Raw genomic sequence first — 23,564 nt, 5'->3', positions numbered from 1 at the left:
TCCTGTTTGGGTTCTGGCCGCAAGAGGGTAATTTAATTGCCAGTTGTACCTAGATTAGCTAAATATGGCAACATTTTCACTTCACCGTTTTACTGTTTCTGCTGTACTAGACAGATGCAAGGCATCATTGATGCAAGGGATCATTGATGTGGTTTGGTTAGCGATGATGGTGTGAAAGTAGATTAGTAATGTCCCCCTTCTCTGTCACTTCCAGGAATGGCTATTAATTATGAGCTCAGAAAGGTTCACCAAACAGAATAAATACTGATTTTCCTATCCCACTGCTGGCCAAAAACCTTTTAGTGCTACAGGAATACATAACACTGAACTGTCCAGGACTCTTGCATGGCTGAGCCTAATATAAAAGACGATAAAACTGATTAGATTCACCATAAGACCGATATTGACAGAATTATCTGCTGGATTTTAAAGGCAGTCTGAATGAACTCTAACATTGAAAATATGAAATAAAAACTTACCTCCATCGAGCAACACAGAACAGCATCTTCTTTGACATCTTGTGACTGTAACAGCTAAGGCGAGGCGGCAAAATTCGATTATATGGAAACGAGAAAAAAGGTACAGTTGACTTCATATAAATTCAGAGACAGTATATCATCCACTTGCAATGACATTATTATGGAAAGGTTACTGGCATTTTCACTCATCATTGCAATTTGTGGTGTACAGAGGCTTACAGGCCAGAGACATTTTTCTTTTAGATCACTTTTTCTCAGAGCCTCCTTCAATTCGCAATCTGAGAAGGCAGGCAACTTGCAATCCAAATTGTAATTTTCTACCTTGCTCCCTCTAAATGGATACGTATCCCTTAAGAATAACTACAGCCAGGGTAAGTCTTAAACTCAGGGATTAAATACTCTCTGTTTTACACTCTTGAGGATCTGTGTGCTGCCAGTGTTACACTTTTTGGGAGATGTGTCACATTCAGATTAGTGGTTGCAACTACCATAAATCCATTGCCACATTTATTTCAGAAATATCCCAGCTAAAATAATTACAGCTTAAAAGCCCTCAAGTTCTCCATTTGCTCATTAAACTAGCACTGGCTTGGCTCCTGTGGTTGCAGTCAACAGATTCCTTGTCCATTAATTTTTGACAGTGCCCTGTAAAGTTCTTCCTTCTTAAACAAGTCATATATGCGCAGACTGGCAATAGGATGTAAATCTACTGACATAGATCACCCAAGTTGTCTGCCCTATAGTTTGAACTGCTAAACTGGAAAAAACTTGCAAAGTGTGATGAATGTATATTTTCTCTAGTATCAAGAGGGGACACATATATGAGGAAAGTATCATTGTAGGTGCTTATCCTCCAAAATTAAAAATAGATCTGTCCTCCACGATGGACCAGGATACTACGATGGTGTGATGCTGACCCATGTATGCCGAGTTGGTGTTTGCTCTATGCTGAGTTTATTAATGGCCTCCACATATAAGCCGACAGCACTCATTTTCTAGAATGGACTGTGGTACTGGCAGGTCACCAGTCCTCATGGAACAGTACTCTACTATGAACCAATGTCTTCAAAGCAGGAGACAAAAAAAAGTCTAATTGGAAACAAACATGATGTATTGTTAAATAAGGTATTTCTTTAAGACTTTAAGGATACAAGAGTTATATTCTCAATAATGTGTATAAGTATGGTTGGTTTAAGCATATAAGAAATGTAACAGGAATAGACCATAAAACCTTTGAGCCTGTTCTGCTATTCTTAAGACCACGGCTGATCTTCAAACTCAATTTCACTTTCCCACCTTATCCCCATGTCCTGAAATTTCACCAGTGATCAAGGTTCCATTGATTTTAGCTTTGAATATACTCAACAATTGAGCATCAAGAGTCTCCTGGGCGTATAAATCCAAAGATTCACAGAACTTGGAGTGTGAAATATTTATTTTTACTGTTTTAAAAATTTAGCGGAAGGTATTTAAAGATGTTAGACGGTTAATCAACACACGCAAGTGTTTGCAAAATGTTCATCCCCTGTATATTAGAAAGGACCAACAGTCAAGCATCTGCTCTTCATTTCTACCTCACATAAATTCCACAGTCATGTCATACAGATACAATTTAAACAAGATTGCATTGCTGATATTAGAGTACTTGCAAACTTTACAAATTTGCATTCCAATTTCTCTTAGCCATTTTCAGAACTTAAACATTTTAGAACAGAAGAGAAAATTGGAGCTTAGATTTTTATGCCTCCATGCATTTTGGAGTAGATGTGAAGGGGATTAAAAATGGTGCATAAAATCCGATTCTAGATTTGTGCCAACATTCCCATTGTATAAGATTTTAATGGGATAAGGATGCCGTCAATGAGGCTACACTCAGCAATTCCAAACTTGCCTATTCCAATGTAGGAATGGGCATTGTAACTCTCCCACTCAATTTTAATGGAATCATTGAATCATGTGAGATCTGGGTGTTCGGGTCCATTATACCCTGAAGGTGGCAACACAGGTCGATAGAGTGGTCAAGAAGGCATACGGCATGCTTTCATTCATCGGACGGGGTATTGAGTACAAGAGTTGGCAGGTCATGTTACAGTTGTATAGGACTTTGGTTCGACCACATTTGGAATACTGCGTACAGTTCTGGTTGCCACATTACCAAAAGGATATGGATGCTTTGGAGAGGGCGCAGAGGAGGTTCACCAGGATGTTGCCTGGTATGGAGGGCACTAGCTATGAAGACAGGTTGAGTAGATTGGGATTATTTACATTAGAAAGATGGAGCTTGAGGGGGGACCTGATTGAGGTCTACAAAATCATGAGAGGTATAGACAGGGTGGATAGCAAGAAGCTTTTTCCCAGAGTGGGGGACTCAATTACTAGGCGTCACAATTTCAAGGTGAGAGGGGAAAAGTTTAAAGGAGATACGTGTGGAAAGTTCTTTACGCAGAGGGTGGTGGGTGCCTGGAACGCGTTGCCAGCGGAGGTGGTACAGGCAGGCATGATAGCGTCATTTAAGATGTATCTGGACAGATACATGAATGGGCAGGGAGCAGAGGGATACAGATCCTTGGAAAATAGGCGACAGGTTTAGATAGAGGATCTGGATTGGCGCAGGCTTGGAGGGCCGAAGGGCCTGTTCTTATACTGTAATTTTCTTTGTTCTTTGTTCTTCTTATGTAGCACAGAACAGGCCCATCAGCCCATAATGACTGCACCAAAAACTCATTAAATCTACATTAGCCCCATTTTTCAACACTTGGCCCAAAATCTTGAATGTTATTACATTTCAAGGGCTCATCCAAGTACATCTTAAAGGTTGTGAGGTTTGCCACCTCAACTACCCTCCCAGGCAGTGTACTCCAGATTTCCACTATCATCTGCGATTTTTTTATTCTTTCAAATACCCTCTAAACCTTCTGCCTTTCACCTTCAAATTAATCCCCTTATTATTGATCCTTCAACCAGGGGGAACAGCTGCTTTCTATCCACCCTCCCCATGTCCGTCTTGCACACCTCTTCTTGTACGCCTTTTGTTAGGAAATGTGGTTGATGGCACCTACAAGGAGTCATGAATCAAAGCAGAATACCACTACCAAGTGGGGAACCAACAGTGACAGGAGCCTGCTCCTTCAACTCTTTCACTGGCAGGCAGTGAAATCTGTTCTTTCCATTTCAGTCATTACATCCTGTATTGGAAGTTAGATCAATTTTAACTAAATTGGTTGCATATAAGCTTTAATCCCTGAAAGGTAAGTTAACTATTGCATTGATCAGCATTATAGAAGTGCAGTGATGCACTGAATATCTGTTCCCATTGGTAAAACGTTAGGATGCATTCAAATCTGAAGAGAACACTGCATGAGATTCCCAGTATGATGACCTGAAGTGACTTAAATGCCTAGAGTCCTTTTAAAAGAGAATCAATCTTCAGTAGCTTTCCCCTGAAGAAAAAGAAAAAGAAAAAGAAAACGAAAAAGAAAAAAAAAAAATCCCCAACCTGCTCCTGAACTGCTTTTATTGACAGAATATCTGGTGTTACTTAGAAAAGAAAAGCTATCTGGTCATTCAGTTTCAATCAACATCACTGTTTAATTTCCCAGGGTGTATTACTAAACCTCAGCTCATTATGAATGCTTGGGTGAGTTTCAAAAGATCCTGAATCGCTTAATTAAACAGGATTCATGTATTGTGTTTGCACTGTGTTCAAATTTTGATTGAGGTTTTATTTGTATCTGTGTTTATCTATATTTGATGTGGTTGATGACCGGAATACTTATTTTTATAACTGATTAATTACGGAGGGGATGTATATTTTTTATGTGTTTTATTAATGAAAAGGTTTTCAGTGTGAAGTGCACTTGAGTGGGAGCTTTAGCAGATTGTTGTAATTTTTTTTTCATTTTCATTTCAAGGACATGACCCCTGAGGTCTCATGATTGAGCATAGAGGATACAAGGGACAGAAGGTACTGAGGTCTCACGGCGAGTATGAGGGAGGATGGGGTTATGAGGGGCATAGTGAATATGTGAAACATTGGATGTAGAGAAGCCATACAAGTACAAAACAAGAATTGGGAGCAGGAGTACAACCACGGCTGATCTTGGGCTTAAAATTCACTTACGTCACTGCTCCCCACATTCCTGGATCCTGACAGACCAAAAATTTATCTATACCAGCTTTGATTGTATTCAATGACAAAGCTCTGGGATAGAAAATTTTAAAGATTCACAATCTTTTCAGAGAGGTAATTTCCCTTGATCTCAGTCCTAAACGATGAATCCCTCATGCTGAATTCGTCCTGCCATGTTTTAGTTTACTTGACCAGCGAAGTAATCTCTCAGCACCTGTCAAACCCCTTCAGTATCTTATAAGTTTCAATGAGACTGCCTCTCCTTATGACTTCCAGAGAATATATTTTGCTTCTCATCATGGGACAAACCCATCACTTCAGGCACTTAAGGATGGAGACCAAAATTAAACATACTACCCCTGGCGTGGTCTTGCCAAAACCCAAGTACAATGTAGCAAGACTTCTTAATTCTATAATCCAATCACCTTGCAATAAAGGCCAACTTATCATTTACCTTTCTAATTGCTTGCTGTACCTGCAGGTTAGCTTTCTGCAGTATAAGAATATCCAAGTTCCTTTGAATATTTGCAAGTTTTACACCTGTTGAAAAATATTCTGCTTTTCTTTTCTTTAAATAAGGTGATGCAGGCTATGGGGAATAGGATTGAACATGGAGGGGGCATATTAGTAGGTGGGATGGGATGAGGTGGATGACAGTCATCATTAAAATAGGTCTAACCATCAGCCCTCCATTGTCACCTTGGACCCACGTCCATCCAGTCTCTGCTTCCCTGACACAAAATATATGGCAGGCAGGGTGTTTTTAAAAGAGACAGATCTGCTGAATTGGAAAATCTTCAGACTTGGCTTTCCCACCTCCTCCACAAAAATCTGTCTCTGTATGGCTGTTATCTGGTTCATTCTTCATGCAGAACCTCTCAACCTGTGAATAACAGCCATTACTTATGTTCCCAAAGTACAACACCTACTAAATTACCTTGCAGAATAAGGTGCTGACAGCAGACTGAACCATACTTCAGGAAATCCAATCAACCTTACATCCTACATAATGGATCTTTTGACTAGTTTCTCTTGCCAGGTTATTTCCCACAGTTTTGAGAGCCAGGAATGCTCTACCTGAAAGATTAGAGGAAGTAGATTCAATAGCAACTTTTAAAAAGGAAATATTTGCAGGAGAAAAGCAAAGGGGTTTTTGGAAAGAGGAGAGTAGCAAAGGAGAGTAGGGGGTGGCGAGGGTCTAGTGGTTCCAGTGCTGGGTTGTTAATCTAGAGAATCTGCCATGGTGGGATTTGAACCCAATAAAAATCTGCAATTAAGAATTTAATAATGACCATCAGAAAGACCTATCTGGTTCACTACTGCCTTTTAGGAAAGGAAACTGCTAACCTTATCTGGTCTGGCCTACACGTGACTTCAGACCCACAGACTCTTAATTGTCCACTGAGCAAATAGGGATGGGCAATAAATGCTGGTCTCGTCAGCAATGCCCACATTCTCTGAATAAATTAAAAATAAGATTTGATAGATCTTTCAAAGGGGTGGCACAAATAGAATGAGCCAAATGGCATCCTTCTGCATCATATTGTTCTATAATTCAATGTTCATCGATTTTTATTGATTTAAATGAATTGATCTCTGAGAATATTCTTTATCTAGTATTCAACAGAAATTTCTTCTAATCTCACACCCCAAGCATTTTGAAAACCAGGATCATGTCCTGTCACAATCTCCTTTTCATCAATGAACGCAAGTTCAGTGACACTTCCGGAACTGTCAACATGATTCACAAAAAAACTCACTGCTAATCATGTGCCCTTATGAAGTACTTCCTCACCTCATCAATTTTCTCTCATCTGTTCAAGGCACTGACTCTTCACTGAAATATAGCTCAAAGCACATCAGGCACACAAGCGAAGTGGTTGTTAATACATGAATGATGACAGCTATCCAACAATCAAACCTTAATTTGCCTCAAAACCAACACATTGAACCTTCCACCAGGGGTCAATGAATAACAATCAGGATTGGGAATGCTTGCTAGCTTTCATCTCAGCTCAGTGAAGAGTCATGATGCCAACTGCGTCATCATTACCATCCACTGGATGTGATTAGCTACTCATCAAGAGCCAGTTTTTAAAGCAGCCTCTTGCCTGGTTTGTGTCACTCAGTTACTCATTGATTAAACTTGCTGAACCATCAAAGGATCTCTGTTCATCAGGTTTATTTAGTTCAGCTAGTTTACAGAAATCAACATGTGTCCAAACAGTGTAAGATACACATTTTCATTAAGTTGCTTGAATGTGAATGATGCTGGAAAGGCCTATCTTTATTTCGAACCCCTTTTTGTGATGCTGCTTTTGCAATGCTGTTAGGTCAGAAATGATACATTGGTGACTCAGCAACAAGGAGCAGTGATCACACATTCAAGTCAGGATGGTATGTGACATGGGAGATAAAAACACTACCATAACATCACTGCTCCTTTTCTTCTCATTGATGGAGTGGAGGAGATCGAAGGCAGGGGATGCTGTTACACTAAACTTGCTGAATTATTGAAGTATATTGTACAATGCACTGGTGCTGGAGAGTTTGAAAGCAACACGTCTATTGGCAAGGGTCACCAATCAAACCAACTGTTCTGTTCTTAATGGTATTAAGTTGGGAGTGTTGCTGCGGTTACTGAACAGTAAGTCTTCCACCTCTTAGGACATGAGAAGCTTTCTGGGGTCAGGAGACAAGCCTCTGGCTGTCATGTGACCAGCCTTTTCCTTCATCCCAATGGCATGGTTTTGATGTGATCAATTTAGTACACTTGCTAGTGCAAGGGTATCACTTGGTGACACTACTGATGGTTCCTTTATTGACCAATGTTTCATAAAGATATACCTGCACAATTCTGAACATCCTAGCAGCTCAGTAATGATATTTATATGACAATTCTTGTGATAACAGCTTATATAGAAACTTTTACATTTTTTGACAATGCTCATGAGGGTCAGGGAGACTGATGTTACTATGAACTCTGTGCGCACATAGACAGGGCACCGCAGAAATTAGATACTGAATAAAGCTACTTTTGGTGATATCTATGCCTCAGGTTTTGACTGTACAGTGATTCAGGAATCACTTGGACTGACCGCCCCGTGTCAATCTCTACGAGCACCAAGGCTCCATGCAATGTTTCTTGGACTATCATATCCTGTGAATTTCCATTGGACATCATTGTGCTTCCTGCTGAATGGATCTCAAGTGACCTGCTGCTGCTCAACAACCACTTGCAGTGTCTGCCTTGTCTCCACGTACCTTCTTCCAACATGCCTTGTTGAGATCTTCTTGCTTCAAGAAGACCACCATCATCTCTGTACCCAAGAAAACACATGCAGTGTGCCTTAATGACTACCACCCAATAGCTCTGACTTCAATAATCATGAAGTGCTTTGAGAGGCTGGTCATGGCCCACATCAACTCCAGTCTCCCAACCTGCCTTGATGCTCTACAATTTGCCTACTGACGTAACAGGTCCACAGAGGATGCCACGTCCCTAGCCCTGCACTCATCCCTAGAACATCTGGACAATAAAAGCAGCTACATCAGACTCCTGATGGTTGATACAGCTCCACCTTCAACACCATTAGCCCCTCCAGACTGATCTCAAAACTGCTAGACCTTGGTCTCAGTTCTGCCCTCTGCAACTGGATCCTTAGCTTTCTGACCCATAATGTTTTCGAGAAGATTTGTAGCTGGGGTTGTGGATGAGGTTGTAGACTTGCTTACCGAACCAGTGGGTTTGGTTGCAAATGTTTTGTCATCCTGCTAGATAACATCGTCAGTGCGCCTCTGGTGAAGTGTTGGTGTTCTGTCCCTATTTATGTTCTACTTATAAATAGAAAGCGGGACAGAACATTGATGCTTCACCGGAGCACTGATGCTTCACCGGAGCACTGATGATGTTACCTAGCAGGACGACAAAATGTTTGCAACCAAACCTACCGGCTCAGCGAGCATTTCTGACGCATAGGCTGCAATCAGCGAGGATAGGTAACTGCACCACCTCCACAATAACACTCAACACTGGAGCTCCCCCAAGGATGCGTCCTCAGCCCCCTACTGTACTCCTTGTATACCTACAATTGTGTTGCCAAATTCTCAATGAACGTCATCTACAAGTTTGTTGACGACACCACCATAGTGGGATGGATATCTAACAATGATGAGTCAAAATACAGAAGAGAGGTAGAGGGCTTGGTGATGTGATGCAATGAAAACAATCTCAATGTCGGCAAAACTAAAGAACTGATCATTGACTTCAGCAAGAAGGGAGGAGAACACACCCCCATCTACATCAACGGAACTGAGGTTGAGGGAGTGAAGAGCATCAAGTTCCTCGGAGCCGTGGAAAGGCAGCCAACATTATCAAATATCCATCGCACCCCACTAATGATCTCCTACAACCTCTTCCGTCAAGCAGAAGATACAGAAGCCTGAACACGCACATGAGCAGGTTCAGGAACAGCTTTTTCCAGCCATTATCAGACTGGTGAATGGACTCTAGACTCAAATAACATAACCTGCAATGTAACCTGTATGCCGCTAAGTCTTTTTGATCTGTACGTTCTTTGCTTGCTGTGATCTGCCTGTACCGCTCGTAAATAAAGCTTTTCATTGTATTTGATACATGTGACATTAAATCAAATAAAAAAAAAGACCCTTCTTCTTGCAGTTGTTGTCCTCTGTCTTCACAACTGGGCAATTCAGTGCCCCCAATATTGGCTTAAGCACCAGTATCAGGACTGTCTGACTGCTTTCATCAGTGGCTTCAGCTTACTTAACTGCAGCTTATCCAGTACAGCAGACAACAGGCAGTTGTTAACTCATACTTCAAGCCCTGTTCTGCCACATCCATGGACAATGTTGTACAGCAAGTTATGTCAAAAGTTAACTTTAACAATGTCAGCAACTTATTGAACGTGTCCACGTTGTAAACCACACAAAAATCTGTCCCATAATGGTGTCTCCCGAATGGGGTGTGATGCTCTTCGGAGGGTCAGTGTGGACTCAATGGGCCAAATAGCCTGCTTCCATACAGTAGGGATTCTACGATTCTATGAAGTAAAAAGCATCTCAAGCTGCTCCATATATGCACCGAAAGATGCTCAATCACAACAATATTCTCCAGTCATGCTTGGTGATGTAGCCATCTTCAAGGGTCAGTCCGCTCGTATGTACAATGCACTACATTTCTAGAACTATTTCTCAGGAAAATAAAACCTTATAATTCTCCCATTACCTTTCTTGAAGCTTATCTAACCCAGATTTGTTCAGCAAGGAACACTCACAGTGTCACCTTGTTAATGGTTTATCAAATTAGGAATCACGCTGATCAATAGCCCATGTCAATCTCCATGTTCATTCAATGTTATTTTCACCTACAATACTCTGAATGATCATTGCACAACCTTGGGCTTCATATTGTATAGATCTCAAGTGACGACTCATTGATCCGCTGTTGTTTGACAACCATTTGCAGTGATGGCTATTTCCTTCCACCAACAATAGCAGAGATTGCGTGTGGAATAAAGCTGCTTCCAAAACTCATGTCCAGAGAGCACTCAATCCATCCACAGGTCCAGCCTAAGCTCTCCATTTCCAACAGCCATTAGAGCTTTTTTCAAGAAACATCACACACTCTGACATCTAGTTCACTTTTGTGAAACAAAAATCACACAGTGATATCAACATACCAACAATCTGTGTCAACAAATAGATTCATGCTGAGAAAATGATTGGCTGCAATCTGAATTTGCAAAACTGTGAACTATTGGTAGAGTGCTGTAAGTCCAACCCTACCCCCAAAACACGATACCACAAAGTAACTGTCTTTTCTAATGCTCTGCTTCAAAAACTATACTTGATTTTTCTTTTTAATTATCCTTTTCTGATGGTTTGTTTCTCTCAAATTACAGGATATTCACAGCCACAAAGGTTCCACTTTACTAAAATGTATTGTTTACACTTGCCAAAAAAAAATCACAGGCACAACACCAATGCCTCTTTGTTAAAAAAGGGGAACTGAAAGTTGAGGATGATCAAAGTGAGAGTAAAAACCACTGGTTTCTGTCAAAAAAACGCGACAGTTTTGAAGGAGGAAAGAAAAAAGGAAAAACACACAGTAAAAGGCATCAAAATAATTGGCAAAGGCAGGAATGTTTTGGAATGTTTTGGAGTGAAATCTGAACAGAGGATTGAAATTTTAGAATGAATTTTGCACTCTCTTTTCAGTTAAAAGTCAGCTAGATGAGGAATTGAGCACCTGGAAAATCAAAATGATTCTACGGATGGAGAGATGCTCTTGAGCAAACAGGAAGATCCTATGGGATTGTTGTGGATATAAATATCAGTCATGTGACCTTAATTGTACCTTGCGATTTACGTACTCCCTAAAAGGCTCAATTGGTAACGTACTGTCCAGTACAGTGCTGCACCTATGTTATCAAGGACAGAATTTTACAGATCCTTCCCGTGTACTTTAAGGCAAAAGGGGCATGAACAAAAGCTCAGTACTTTTCCAGCAAACTCCTGAGCTGTTCTACCCAAACCCCAATACCCTTACGAAGGCAGAGGAGGTGTGATCGCAGCCTTAATTAATCTGATTGAGGCTCTCGTTGCAAATTACAGGCCATTTGGACTGGTTCGGCCACATCTGGAGTATTGTGTCCAGTTCTGGTCGCCTCATCACAGGAAAGATGTGGAAGCGTTGGAAAAGGTGCAGAGGAGACTTATCAGGATGTTGCCTGGAATGGAGGGAAGGTCTTACAAGGAAATGTTGAGAGAGCTAGGGCTTTTTTCTTTAGAACGACGAAGGATGACAGATGACTTGATAGAGGTGTACAAAATGATCGGAGGTATAGATAGAGTAGACAGCCAGAGAATTTTTCCTAGGGTGGAGGTAGCTATTATGAGGGGGCATAGTTTTAAAGTGAGTGGAGGTAGATATAGGGGAGACGTCAGAGGTAAGTTCTTTACTCAGAGAGTGGTCGGGGCGTGGAATGCATTGCCGGAGACGGTAGTGGAGTCGGCCTCATTAGGGGCATTTAAGCAGCTATTAGATAGGCATATGGATAATAGTATAAGGTGGGGTGGAGGTTAGACAGACCTTAGGATTAGTGTAAAAGGTCGGCACAACATCGTGGGCCGAAGGGCCTGTACCGTGCTGTACAGTTCTATGTTCTATGTTCACTCTGCATTCGCTGTCTTGATATGTTGGGTAGAAGGAAGGTAGCCCACTTGGAACTTCAACAACTCAAACTAAAAGGTAGGAAGGAGTTTGGAGCATCTCCTCTGGGGCATCCCTGGTTCCCACTGTCAGTATTTTTTATCAAGATGGGCACTCCCTTTTGTGCCTTTTGCCTTGACATCAAAAACTCAACCTCCCACTCGCCTCGTCCCTTTCATTAGGGAGCTGATCCATGCCCAGTCAAAATCTCCAGGCTTATCTTGAAGTCTGGTATCAATCATTCTTATTCTCGGGACTCTGTCGTTCTAGTAGTAGCCTCTACTGGGTTCTAGCGTTGCTGGGACTACTCAGCGGCTGGCCAATTAGATTGGCTGGCAGCTCTTGAGGATAGTGCTGGAGGGAGCAGACATCCAAACCTTCCTAAGGCCATCCCCAGCATATTATCAATGCAGAATGACCCATTTAAAGTCAATGAGGTGCCAACTGAGGTTTCAACACAGGACAGAGGGAGACGAGGAATGTGCACCTAGCCCAAAATTGTCTTAACCAGTTGTAAAGTCTAAGGTTCAAGTGGAGTAGTGTAGAATTCTGGGTGTTAGTTTGCAGGAAGATGTTAAGGCATTGGACAGGATACAGAGAAATTTATGAAGAACAGACCAGGATGAAGGACTTCAGTTCAACTATATGGAGACACCAGAGGTTTGTTCTCCTCAGAATTGAGAATACTCAATAGAGGTTTAAGAAAAACGGAATGATGTGACAAACTAAATAAGGAGAAACTGTTTCCAGGGCAGAACATCCTGAGGGAACAGATATTCACAAAAGAATCGTGGGGACATGGAGAGAACTATTATTTTAAAGCCAATTGTGATATGGAATGCACTGCCTGAAAAGGTGGAGGAGGTGATGGCCTGTTAATCCAAAGACACAGGTAACGTTCTGGAGACCCGGGTTCAAATCCCACCATGGCAGATGGTGGAATTCGAATTCAATAAATATCTGGAATTAAGAATCTAATGATGACCGTGAATCCATCGTCGATTGTCGGAAAAACGCATCTGGTTCACTAATGCCCTTTAAGGAAGGAAACTGCCATCCTTACCTGGTCTGGCCTACATGTGACTCCAGACCCACAACAAGGTGGTTGACTCTTAACTGCCCTCTGGGCAATTAGGGATGGGCAATAAATGCTGCCTAGCCAACAATGCCCTCATCCCGTGAATCAATAAAGGTAAAAAAAAGCAGATTAATACTAACCATTCAAAAGATAACTGGATAAATACCTGAAAGCAACAAATAAAATCACAGGGTTGTCTGGGAAAGAGAAGATGAGTGGAATTAATTCAACAGATCTACCAAAGAGTCAGTACAGCTACAATGGGAATGAATGGCCTCCTTCAGTTATAGGGTCATACGGCTGTACCATATGGAAACAGGCCTTTCAGTCCAACTCATCCATGCCAGCAAGACATCCTAAATTAATCTAGTCCCATCTGCCAGCATTTGGCCAACATCCCTCTAAACTCTTCCTATTCATAAAGCCATCCAGATGCCTTTTAAATGTTGTTATTGTACCAGCCTCCACCACTTCCTCTGGCAACTCATTCCATACACTCACCATCTTCTGCATGAAAAAGTTGCCCCTTCGGTAGCTTTCAAATCTTTCTCCTCTCACCTTAAACTTACACCCTCTAGTTTTGGACTCCCCCACCCTAGGGAAAAGACCTTGGCTATTCACCTTATCCATGCCCCTCATGATTTCATAAACCTCTACAAGGTCATCCCTCGGCCTCTGATGCTCCAGGGAAAATAGCCTCAGTCTATTCAGCCTCTCCCTCAAGATCCTTTGGAAAAGGGAGAGGGTGGATGTTGTCAAGTGATTCCCTGTGCAGGCTGTCAAAGTCATTTGGCAGAATGCCTCATCACCAGAGCTTTCCAATAAGCACCAGGACATTGCTTGGCTGGTGGTAAGAAGGGCACTGCCTGAAGGATCTTTCATGTACGCCCGGACACTCTGCGCCACCACAAGCTACCCTTGAAGCAGCTGCGGATGGGAATGAGACTGTCACACATCTCCTTCTGGGATGTGCCCATGCAAAGGTGGACTGGAGAGAAATGCAGTGGTTTTTGTCAAGGTTTGTCCTGAGTAGCTCCATGATGCAGGCCTCTGTGCTGTATGGTCTGTTCCCTGGGTGGCACACTGAGACAAACATCAGCAGTGCCTGCAGCACCATCAATGCAGTGAAAGATGCTTTTTGGTTCACCCGAAACTTGCTGGTCTTCCGTTGAAAGAGTTGGCCCCGGCTGAGCATTGCAAGCTGGCACATCCCAAGATCCAGGACTACGTGCTAAGGGACGCAATAAAGCTCAGGGCAGCTGCCACCAAGGCGCAGTGGGGAAAGACCACCATGAAAGGTCTTTCTGCCAAAGCATAATGGGGGTCCATTCAGTAACCAGACCCTGCTGATGCCTCAGCTAAAAGCCAAGAAGTTAATTTTAAATATAGAGAAAGGCGAATGCCAATGTTTATTTTATTCTCTCAGTAAAGAGAGCATAGATCTGAATGGCTTCATTAACTGTGTATGTAAATAAAAATTTCCTTCTATGAATAAAGTATATATTTGCAATAAAAAAAAATTCTCGGAGAAGTCAATGTAGTCACCACGACTGATCAGCGGAGTGAGGAAGAACTCCGTGTCAAGGAACGGTAAGCCCTAAACTTTACATGACTGTAGTGTTTCCATTCTTTCTTCCTCCTTTAACCAGAAAAAAGAGACACGAAAGACTGTCGGGAAGTTTGTCGCAGCCTAGACGGTATTTGATCTGCTTGTAAATATTGCGTTGTAATTTAAGGAGCCAATCAGTGCAGCTAGTTGGTGGAAGTGCAGGCTTTGGGTGAATACTGGGCTTCACTGAGTAAGGCAGGCAAGGTAAGATTCTTTTATCTTTCTGAGTGTAAAGGGACAGAGTTGGCAGTTAGGGCAATGGTGTGCCCCTCCTGTCAGATGTGGGAGCTCGGGGAGCAGTCTATTGTCCCTGAAGACTATGTCTGCAGGAAGTGTGACCAGCTGCAGCTCCTCACAGACCGTGTTGTTCAGTTGCAGCAGCAGTTGGATCCATTGAGGAGCATACAGGGGGCAGAGTGTGTCATAGGCACTAGTTACAGGAAGGTGGTCACACCACAGGTTCAGTCAGGCAGATGGGTGGCCGCCAGGAGAGACAGGCAGATAGTGCAGGAGTCTCCTGTGGCTGTTTCCCTCTCTAACAGGTATACTATTTTGGATACTGTTGGGGGGATAGCCTTTCAGGGGAGTATAAAGGCAGCAGCCAGGCCTGTGGCACCACAACTGGCTCTGCTGTGGAGCAGGGTTGGGCAAGATCTAAGTGAGCGATAGTGGTCAGAGACTCGCTTGTTAGGGACATGGACAATCGTTTGTGGCCATGTCTGAGACTCCTGGATAACGTGTTCCTTTCCTTCCCTTCTCTGAGCAGTTGCATGAAATCCTTAAGTGGGAGGCTGAGCAGCCAGAGGTCGTGGTGCACATTGGTACCAACGACATAAGTAGAAAGAGGGATGAAGCCCTGCAGAGTGAGTACAGGGAGTTAGGAAAGAGGCTGAAAAGCAGGACCTCGTGGGTAGTAATCTCTGGGTTACTACCAGTGCCACATGCTAGTGAGGCAAGGAATAGAAAGGCAGGAGATATGAATGCATGACTAAGGAGCTGGTGCAACATTTTATGATTTCTATATAATAGACGGATAAATACCAACTAAGCAATGAACTCTGCCACATCTGATTATACACTCCATACAGTGTAGTTCTCTGTATGCACACTTTCAGCTACTGGGTACACTAGTAGCTGTGTGGTTTTTCTGTGTTGGGTAGTTCTGGTTCAATACTCAGGCCAATGCAAATAAATGGATTGTTTTGAGATATACGTAGTGCTAAGCCATCAGTGATGCAACAGAAATACTGATGGGTCTCCAAATAAGTTTTAAAAGAATTTCCCAGAATACAAATAACTTTATGTGCAGAGTACATAAAAAGGAACTTTTGTTCCCCTTTAACTTTCTTTTTCTTCTCCTAATCCTCTTCCTTTCCATCCTCATGGCACAGATCATGATTGGAATAGTAGCTGCCTTCCAGGGGCTCACCAAACTGAAGCCTGGAGAGTGTGTATTTGCAGGTTAATCATACAAAATAGTGGGGCATTCGGCCCATCTAGCCTATTACACTATTCAAAAGACTGTGACTTATCTAATTACAGCCTTAACTTCACTTTCCTGTACATTCCTGTGACCCTTAACTCCCTTGTGGACAAAAATCTAACTTAATGATCTAACCTTTACTATTGTCTGATTAGATCAGCCACAGTTTTATTGAAAATAAGGTTGAAAATATGATTAACTTGCCAACATGCACTCTGCAGACTTCGGGTGGGAGAGCTAAGGAAGGTAGTAGCTGAGGAAGAGAACTACAAAGGCAATAAGACCTCCTGAAAGAAGAAATTCTTCCTCATCTCCAGCTTTTGTGAGAGATCCCTTATCTTTAAAACATTTCACCTAGTTCTAGATTTCCTCACCAGGAGAAACATCCTCTCTGCAATCACCCTGGCAAGTTCTGTGAATTTCTTTTGTTATTTTTTCATATGATGTGCACTCTGGCTGCTCAGCCTCCCACTTAAGAATTTCATATGAAGCCAGTGTTTGCTCCCCATCCCTAATTTCCCTTGAACTCAGTGACTTGCACGATGTGGCATCTTCAGGGTGATTTAGTTGCTGAGGTGGTATGAAGGGTCAAGTATCTCTCCGGGGCCAACTTGCCTAATCATTTGCCCTCCCAACATTCTTTTTGCCTTCCTAATTATTACTGTACCTTCTTCAAGGCAGTGAAGGCTCAATGGCCTGAGTGACTTATTCCTGCTCCTAATTTGTACTTTGAAGCTGGAGAGGGTTCAGAAGAGATGCACAAGGATGTTGCCGGGTATGGAAGGTTTGAGTTATAAAGAAAGGCTGGATAGGCTGGGACTTTTTTCACTGGAGTGTAGGAGGTTGAGAGGTGACCCTGATAGAAGTTTATAAAATAATGATAGGTATAGATAGAGTTGATGGTAGTTGTCTTTTCCCTCAGATGGGTATTCCAAGACCAGGGGGCATATTTTTAAGGTGAGAGGAGAGAGATTTAAAAAAGTCATAAGAGGCAAATTTTTTCCACAGAGCATGGAATGAACTTCCTGATGAAGTGATGGATCAGGTGACAAGGCGGCATGGTGGCTCAGTGGTTAGCACTGCTACCTCACAGCACCAGGGACCTGGGTTCGATTCCAGCCTTGGACGACTGTCTGTGTGGAGTTTGCACATTCTCCCCGTGTCTGTGTGGGTTTCCTTCGGTTTCCTTCCACAGTCCAAATATGTGCACGCTAGGTGGATTGGTCATGTGAAATTGCCCATACTGTTCAGGGATGTGTAGATGAGGTGGGTTATAGGGGGATGGGTCTTGGTAGGATGTTCTGAGGGTTGGTGTGGACTTGTTGGGCTGTAGGGATTCTATGAATTACACTGTTTAAAAGACATTTGGATAAGTACCTGAATAGGAATGGTTTGGAGGGATATGGGCCAGGGGCAAGCAGGTGGGATTAGTTTAGTTTGAGATTATGTCCAGCATGGACTGGTTGGACCAAAGGGTCTGTTTCTATGCTGTATGACTCTAAGGGCTTTCCTGTAGGGTACTGCAGAGCAGCTGTCTGTCTCACGGGCTGGGTGACATGGGTGGTTTTCAAGGAGACATGTTAACTTTCTGTGATTCATGGACAAGGACAATGCATGCTGCAGTCTCTCCATTTTGATATTATTCTATTTTACTCTTCAGCCTGCCAAAGTGGACAACTTCACATTTTCCCACATTATACTCCATCTGTCATATTTGTTGCTACTTGCTTAATCTATCCATTTTACTTTGCAATCTCTTTATATCCTCCTGACAGCTGACTTTTACCCATCCTAGTACCATCAGCAAATTTAGCCACAAAGCATTCAGACCTTTCATCCAAGTCAATAATATAGATTAAATATTTGAGAGTCGAGCAGTAGTTATAGGTTGCCAACCTGAAAATTCTTTACTTGACTGATCTCTATGGCTCAGTTTAACACCAGACCTATCATTTTAACAAATTTTCCAATCTAGACTTCTTATCAAGTTCTCTATGGAGAAGAACAGAACTCCATAAAAGATTGACTCAGGTCAAAGTATAAGACAGACTGAAGTGAAAAAAAACCGTCCGGCACAGCGAACTATTGTATTAATTTCGTGATCACAGGTTATGAATCTGTCATTTCACTTACCTCCCGTAGACATGTGTAGATAGGGCAGACAAGCACACGGAAAGGCTCTCCTGTGTTGCTTCGCATTATTCCAAAAACTTCGCAGAGAAACGTGATAAACCCAAGCCAGTGCTCTACATCCGTTTGTTGCAGTTCATCCCTCACTGTAAAATCTTTCTAAACCAAGTAAAGACAAAAGGAATCGAATCTTAAATTGTTGCTCCACTTCCTTTGAACATTGTGTGCCTGGCCTCCCTACAAATGACATGAATTCTTTAATGCTTAAAACATTTGGAGTAAGAAAACACAGAAGGAGTTGATATATATGGAGAGACAGAGAGTGAGACAGAGAGAAAGAGAGAGAGAGAACAAGGGAAAACAAGTAAGGGAGAAATTAAATATTAGATGTCGAAAAAGAACGTAAATAAAACAAAGAATTGTGGATGCTGGAAATCTGAAATAAACACAGAAAATGTTGGAGAAACTCAGCAGGTCTGGCAGCACCTATGGAGAGAGATATTGAGTTAATGTTTTGAGTCCAATTGGTTTTGGTTCTCTCTCCACAAATGTTATCAGACCCATTGGACTTCTCCAGTGCATTCTGTTTTTAAAATTCAGTGCTGCACTATTCTAAATCTATAAAATGGAAACACTTGCCAGTTGGGTTGTGGCAGTCCTCAATATCTAACTACTACAATTTTGTTACAGTTTCCCCTGTCCCTTTAACAAATTACTAAAGGATTCTTGGAAGCATGTGACTTTGAATGCAAACTTTAAGAAATGGACAGCCACTCATTTTGAAGTTTAGAGGAACCTTTAGTCATGAAAACATTTTTCATTTTTTTCACGTGTTTGTTTCACAACAATGTCGTGTTGAAATGCACCGTATCATTGTAATTATTTGTCTAGTTAATCAGCTCATACCAGTGTCTATGCATGTCCACCTTAAATGTAATTCACATGTGCTAAAATGAACTTGACTTCTAAGTTTTCTTTCAGCTTTCCTCAAATGAGAAAAAGTAGAAATTCCAATATTAATCATTGGATTCCGAACAGTTTTCTCTAGGACTTTAAGGATGTGCAAGAGTTACAATAATAAATAAGATGGAAATATGAACAATACCATGCCGGTAACCAAGACAACATGACTTTGCAGTGATCCTGAAAAGACACTAATTGAATTTGGCAGTAATAAGAATAGCACTTATACAAAACAGGGTCAAACACAAAAAGAACAGAAGGCATCTAGGATCCCACAATACCACAAAAACCTACCTTTTCTCCCCCTTTGGCAAGACTTCAGTCACTAAAAGAGTCAATTAGCTCAATTCATCTCGGTTCTATGACTTGGTCTCTTTAACACTGCACACTGTATTAATGCACTGGGAAGGGAGAGGCGTTTGGATTCCTGACTGCTATCTACTATCTGCAGAACCTTTTCCATTTGCGTAGCTGGTGCTAATGCCCTGAGTAAGCATTAGGCTTAAATATAATATTAGACTGATTAGGTCACAAACTCTGTTGAGAGTATACCAAACTCATTTTTGCTTTATCCTATATTTCTATCTCCTCCCTGATCTAGTTATTCAGTTTCACAGGTAAAGGGTGTCGTCTGGTGTTTTGCTTCACGTTCCTTGTGTATGTCTATGCATGCTATATGACTGTTAGAGCTGTGACAGATTATGTCACTTTCATTGTACACAAATTCATAATTCACCAAACACCATGAATGGACTTCAGCGTGCAAGCGGGAAGAAGGAAAAAGACATTCATTTTGGATAAATCGCCAAGTCAGTGCTTCCCAAATATTTTCCCATTGTGATCCCAATATAATGCTTGAAAGAGGGAGGTTGTTTAAACTGTAGGTTCTTTTTTTAATAAGTGAGAAGTATCTAGCACTTCACTGCATTTTCTAGGACAGGAATCATGCCTCAAAGGTCATCCAATTAGCTTATGTCCACTATTGACAAGAATTCCATAAGTTAAAAGGGCCACAATACTACTGTTGCTGAGTCAGAGCTCCACAGCAGCCAATGCTGCTTTCAGAGTTTGATCCACAGCTTGGAAAACCCTGTTCCAAGTGTTGTTGGGAAATTGGGCATTTTCAAAGATTGCGCGACAGAAGAATTGACATTTGCTATAGTGCCTTTAACAATTGCACTAACTGCTTATATTTATAAGAGATACGTATATGCTTTGCGGCACTAGACCGGACCTCAAAGTTCACTTCCCACATCCAGTTGTACAACTGAATTTTTAAAAATAAATCAGGTAATTTTTGACCAGTACAGCGTTGATCAACATTTCAGGCACTAACCACGGTGGTCAATTGTGTTTCCAATTCAGGAGATATGTCTTTGGATTGGAAAATTACAGATGTCATTCCATTATTTAGAAAAGAATGGAGGGAGAGCCAGGAGAATAAAGACATATATGAGTTATGCATGTGTTTGGAACCTTTTTGCGGCTTTGTTTGTGAAATGTTAAGGTGAAAAGCAGAGCATGCAAGTATTTTTTTTGACCTTAGTGAATGCTATACTTCCTTGGTTACTGAGTAGTGATAGATGGTTGCTTAGTAACTATAGATGTAAAGGACATTTGCCTGCTCTGTGTTGATAGTATTTTCTATTTAAATTTGTGCATGCAGCTAAACCAGTGTTGTCACAGCCACACCTTTATTTTTAATTATTTCATGGGAGTGAGCATTGCTGGCTGGGCCAGTATTTGTTGCCCATCTCCAGTTGCCCTTGAGAAGGTCATAGCAAGCTACTTTCTTAAACAACTAAATCCATGGAGTGTTAGCACTCTCCACCCTTCCCCTCCCATCCCAAATCTAGCCTAAATGGGACCACAGTGTACAACTTATTCATAATGCACTTGGAGCAAACCAGGATCAGCAATACAAGTTGCCATGCCAATGTCATCCATAAGCTGGTCCAAAACATCATTCTTGAGGCAGGCAGAGGGATTTGGGAAATACTGGCCCCAGAGGCATGATATTCTTTGACGGTTCTGGGTTCCGGCTGAAGTCCAGGCAGCTGACAGTTGTAAAATAGTTTTAATTCTTGCAGAGGCTGCCTAATGCTGAGGTGGGTTTTTAAAGAGGCCCACCTTAGAGCAGTAGGACTTTGTGCCAGCTGTAATAAAAAAAAAGAAAGGCCTGTAGCCTTTAACCTTAACCACTAACACATTCGCCATACCCCATGCCAATTAGTGCCCCAAAACATATCCCTCGACCCTTCATATCCTCCATACCAAGGTATGCCCTTCCTCCCATTCCTTATGGCCCTTTGTAATCCAGTTCTGAGGAAGGGTCACCGGACTTGAAACGTTAACTCTGTTTTTTCCTTCACAGATGCTGCCAAACCTGCTGAGCTTTTCCAGCAACTTTGTTTTTGAACTTGTTTATATTTCTGGGCATTAGAAGAGCTCATCATTCAGAACTTTCAATGTTTCAATCCCTGAAATCACAAGGCACTACTTAACCTTAACAAACAGACTTTGTGAAATTGATAGAGATCAGCAAGCTTCAACACTCTAATGATTGTCTGAGCTCTAAGCCAAGCTTTGTTATGTATTCTTGGCTGAGAGGAGGGATTTAGGGCATACCTTTGCATGTGGACATTGGAAGCTATGGGGTTGTTTGACAGATAAAGCTTGGCATTGGGAGATGGGTGTGAGTGGTCATGGGTTATTTGGGGGCATAGCTTAGCATGGGAGGGGCACGAGGGACATAATATGGCATGGGGGAATTAGGGATATGGAGGACATTTGGAGGTTTAACTTGGCATGGGGACATATCAGGAAGGCCTTCAGAACGTATCTTTCTAAAGGTTTCCTTATGCAACCTATGGCTCACAACATCTCTGATGTGTCATGAACCATGACCCCTTAAAAAGCTGGCCCAAATCCATGAAAATAGCAGAACAGTAAATCATGCAACGTGCAATGGAACTGGCCAGGTCAGGAGTACCAGATGTGGCTTTAACCAAATCCCTTTGTGAAAATCCAAGGAAGGGTGTGGGAGTCTTGGAATCAGGACCTGTCTGCCATTTTTAAATGAGTTTCTGAGTCAACATGACTTGGCAAATATTTAGTCCATTCAGACAGATTTACAAAAAAGCTGTTGCTGAAATACAAATAATGATACCGTCTCACTGATTCAATGCTGTAATCAGGTGCAGGGCTGGATGAACACAGCAGGCCAAGCAGCATCATAGGAGCAGAGAGGCTGACGTTTCAGGCCTAGACCCTTCATCAGAAAAGGGGGAGGGGAAGGGGGTTTTGAAATAAATAGGGAGAGAGTGGGAGGCGGATAGAAGATGGATAGAGGAGAGGATAGGTGGAGAGGAAACAAACAGGTCGAAGGGGCGGGGATGGAGCCAGGAAAGGTGAGTGTAGGTAGGGAGTTAGGAAGAGGATAGGTCAGTCCAGGGAGGACGGACAGGTCAAGGGGGCGGGATGAGGTTGGTCGGTAGGAGATGGAGGTGCGGCTTGAGGTGGGGGGAGGGGATAGGTGGGAGGAAGAACAGGTTAGGGAGGCAGGGACGAGCTGGACTGGTTTTGGGATGCGGTGGGGGGAGGGGAGATTTTGAAACTTGTGAAAGCCGCCTCGTGCTCCCACGAGGAGCTCGAACAGTTCATACACTTCACTAACACCTTCCACCCCAACCTTAAGTTTACCTGGACCATCTCTAACACCTCTCTCCCCTTCCTGGACCTCTCTGTCTCCATATCGGGCAACCACCTCGAAACCGATATTCATTTCAAGCCCACCGACTCCCACAGCTACCTAGAATACTCCTCCTCCCACCCACCTTCCTGCAAAAATGCTATCCCCTATTCCCAATTCCTTCGCCTCCGCCGCATCTGCTCCCAGGATGAGGCATTCCACTCCCGTACATCTCAGTTGTCCTCGTTTTTCAAGGACCGTAACTTCCCCTCCTCGGTGGTCGAGAACGCCCTCAACCGTGTCTCCCACATCTCCCGCACCTCATCCCTCACACCCCGTCCACGCAATAAAAACCAAAAAAGAATCCCCCTCGTCCTCACGTACCACCCCACCAACCTCCGGATCCAACGCATCATCCTCCGACACTTCCGCCATCTGCAATCCGACCCCACCACCAAAGACATCTTTCCCTCCCCACCTTTATCTGCTTTCCGGAGGGACAACTCTCTCCGTGACTCCCTTGTCCGCTCCACACTCCCCTCCAGCTCCACCACACCCGGCACTTTTCCCTGCAACCGCAGGAAGTGCTACACCTGCCCCCATACCTCCTCCCTCACCCCCATCCCAGGCCCCAAGAAGACTTTCCACATCAAGCAGATGTTCACCTGCACATCTGCCAATGTGGTATACTGCATCCGCTGTACCCGGTGTGGCTTCCTCTACATCGGGGAAACCAAGCGGAGACTCGGGGACCGCTTTGCAGAACAC

The 23,564-nt window shown here is 42.7% G+C and overlaps 1 protein-coding gene across 1 annotated transcript in view; it reads right to left on the bottom strand.

Moving 5' to 3' along the window:
* The window catches only part of ctif (CBP80/20-dependent translation initiation factor), a 193,950-nt gene that overhangs the window by 4,688 nt on the left and 165,698 nt on the right, over nt 1-23,564 (bottom strand). Inside the window, exons 8-9 of the mRNA XM_048603799.1 lie at nt 18,146-18,301; nt 480-533 (exon numbers count right to left, since the gene is read on the bottom strand). Coding sequence (XP_048459756.1) covers nt 480-533; nt 18,146-18,301 — 210 coding nt within the window. The remainder of the gene's footprint in view (nt 1-479; nt 534-18,145; nt 18,302-23,564) is intronic.

Source organism: Rhincodon typus, chromosome 1, assembly GCF_021869965.1.
Source record: "Rhincodon typus isolate 14 chromosome 1, sRhiTyp1.1, whole genome shotgun sequence".
NCBI lineage: Eukaryota > Metazoa > Chordata > Chondrichthyes > Orectolobiformes > Rhincodontidae > Rhincodon > Rhincodon typus.
Note: the sequence above shows the minus strand (reverse complement) of the source record. Positions and strands in the feature narration are given on the sequence as shown.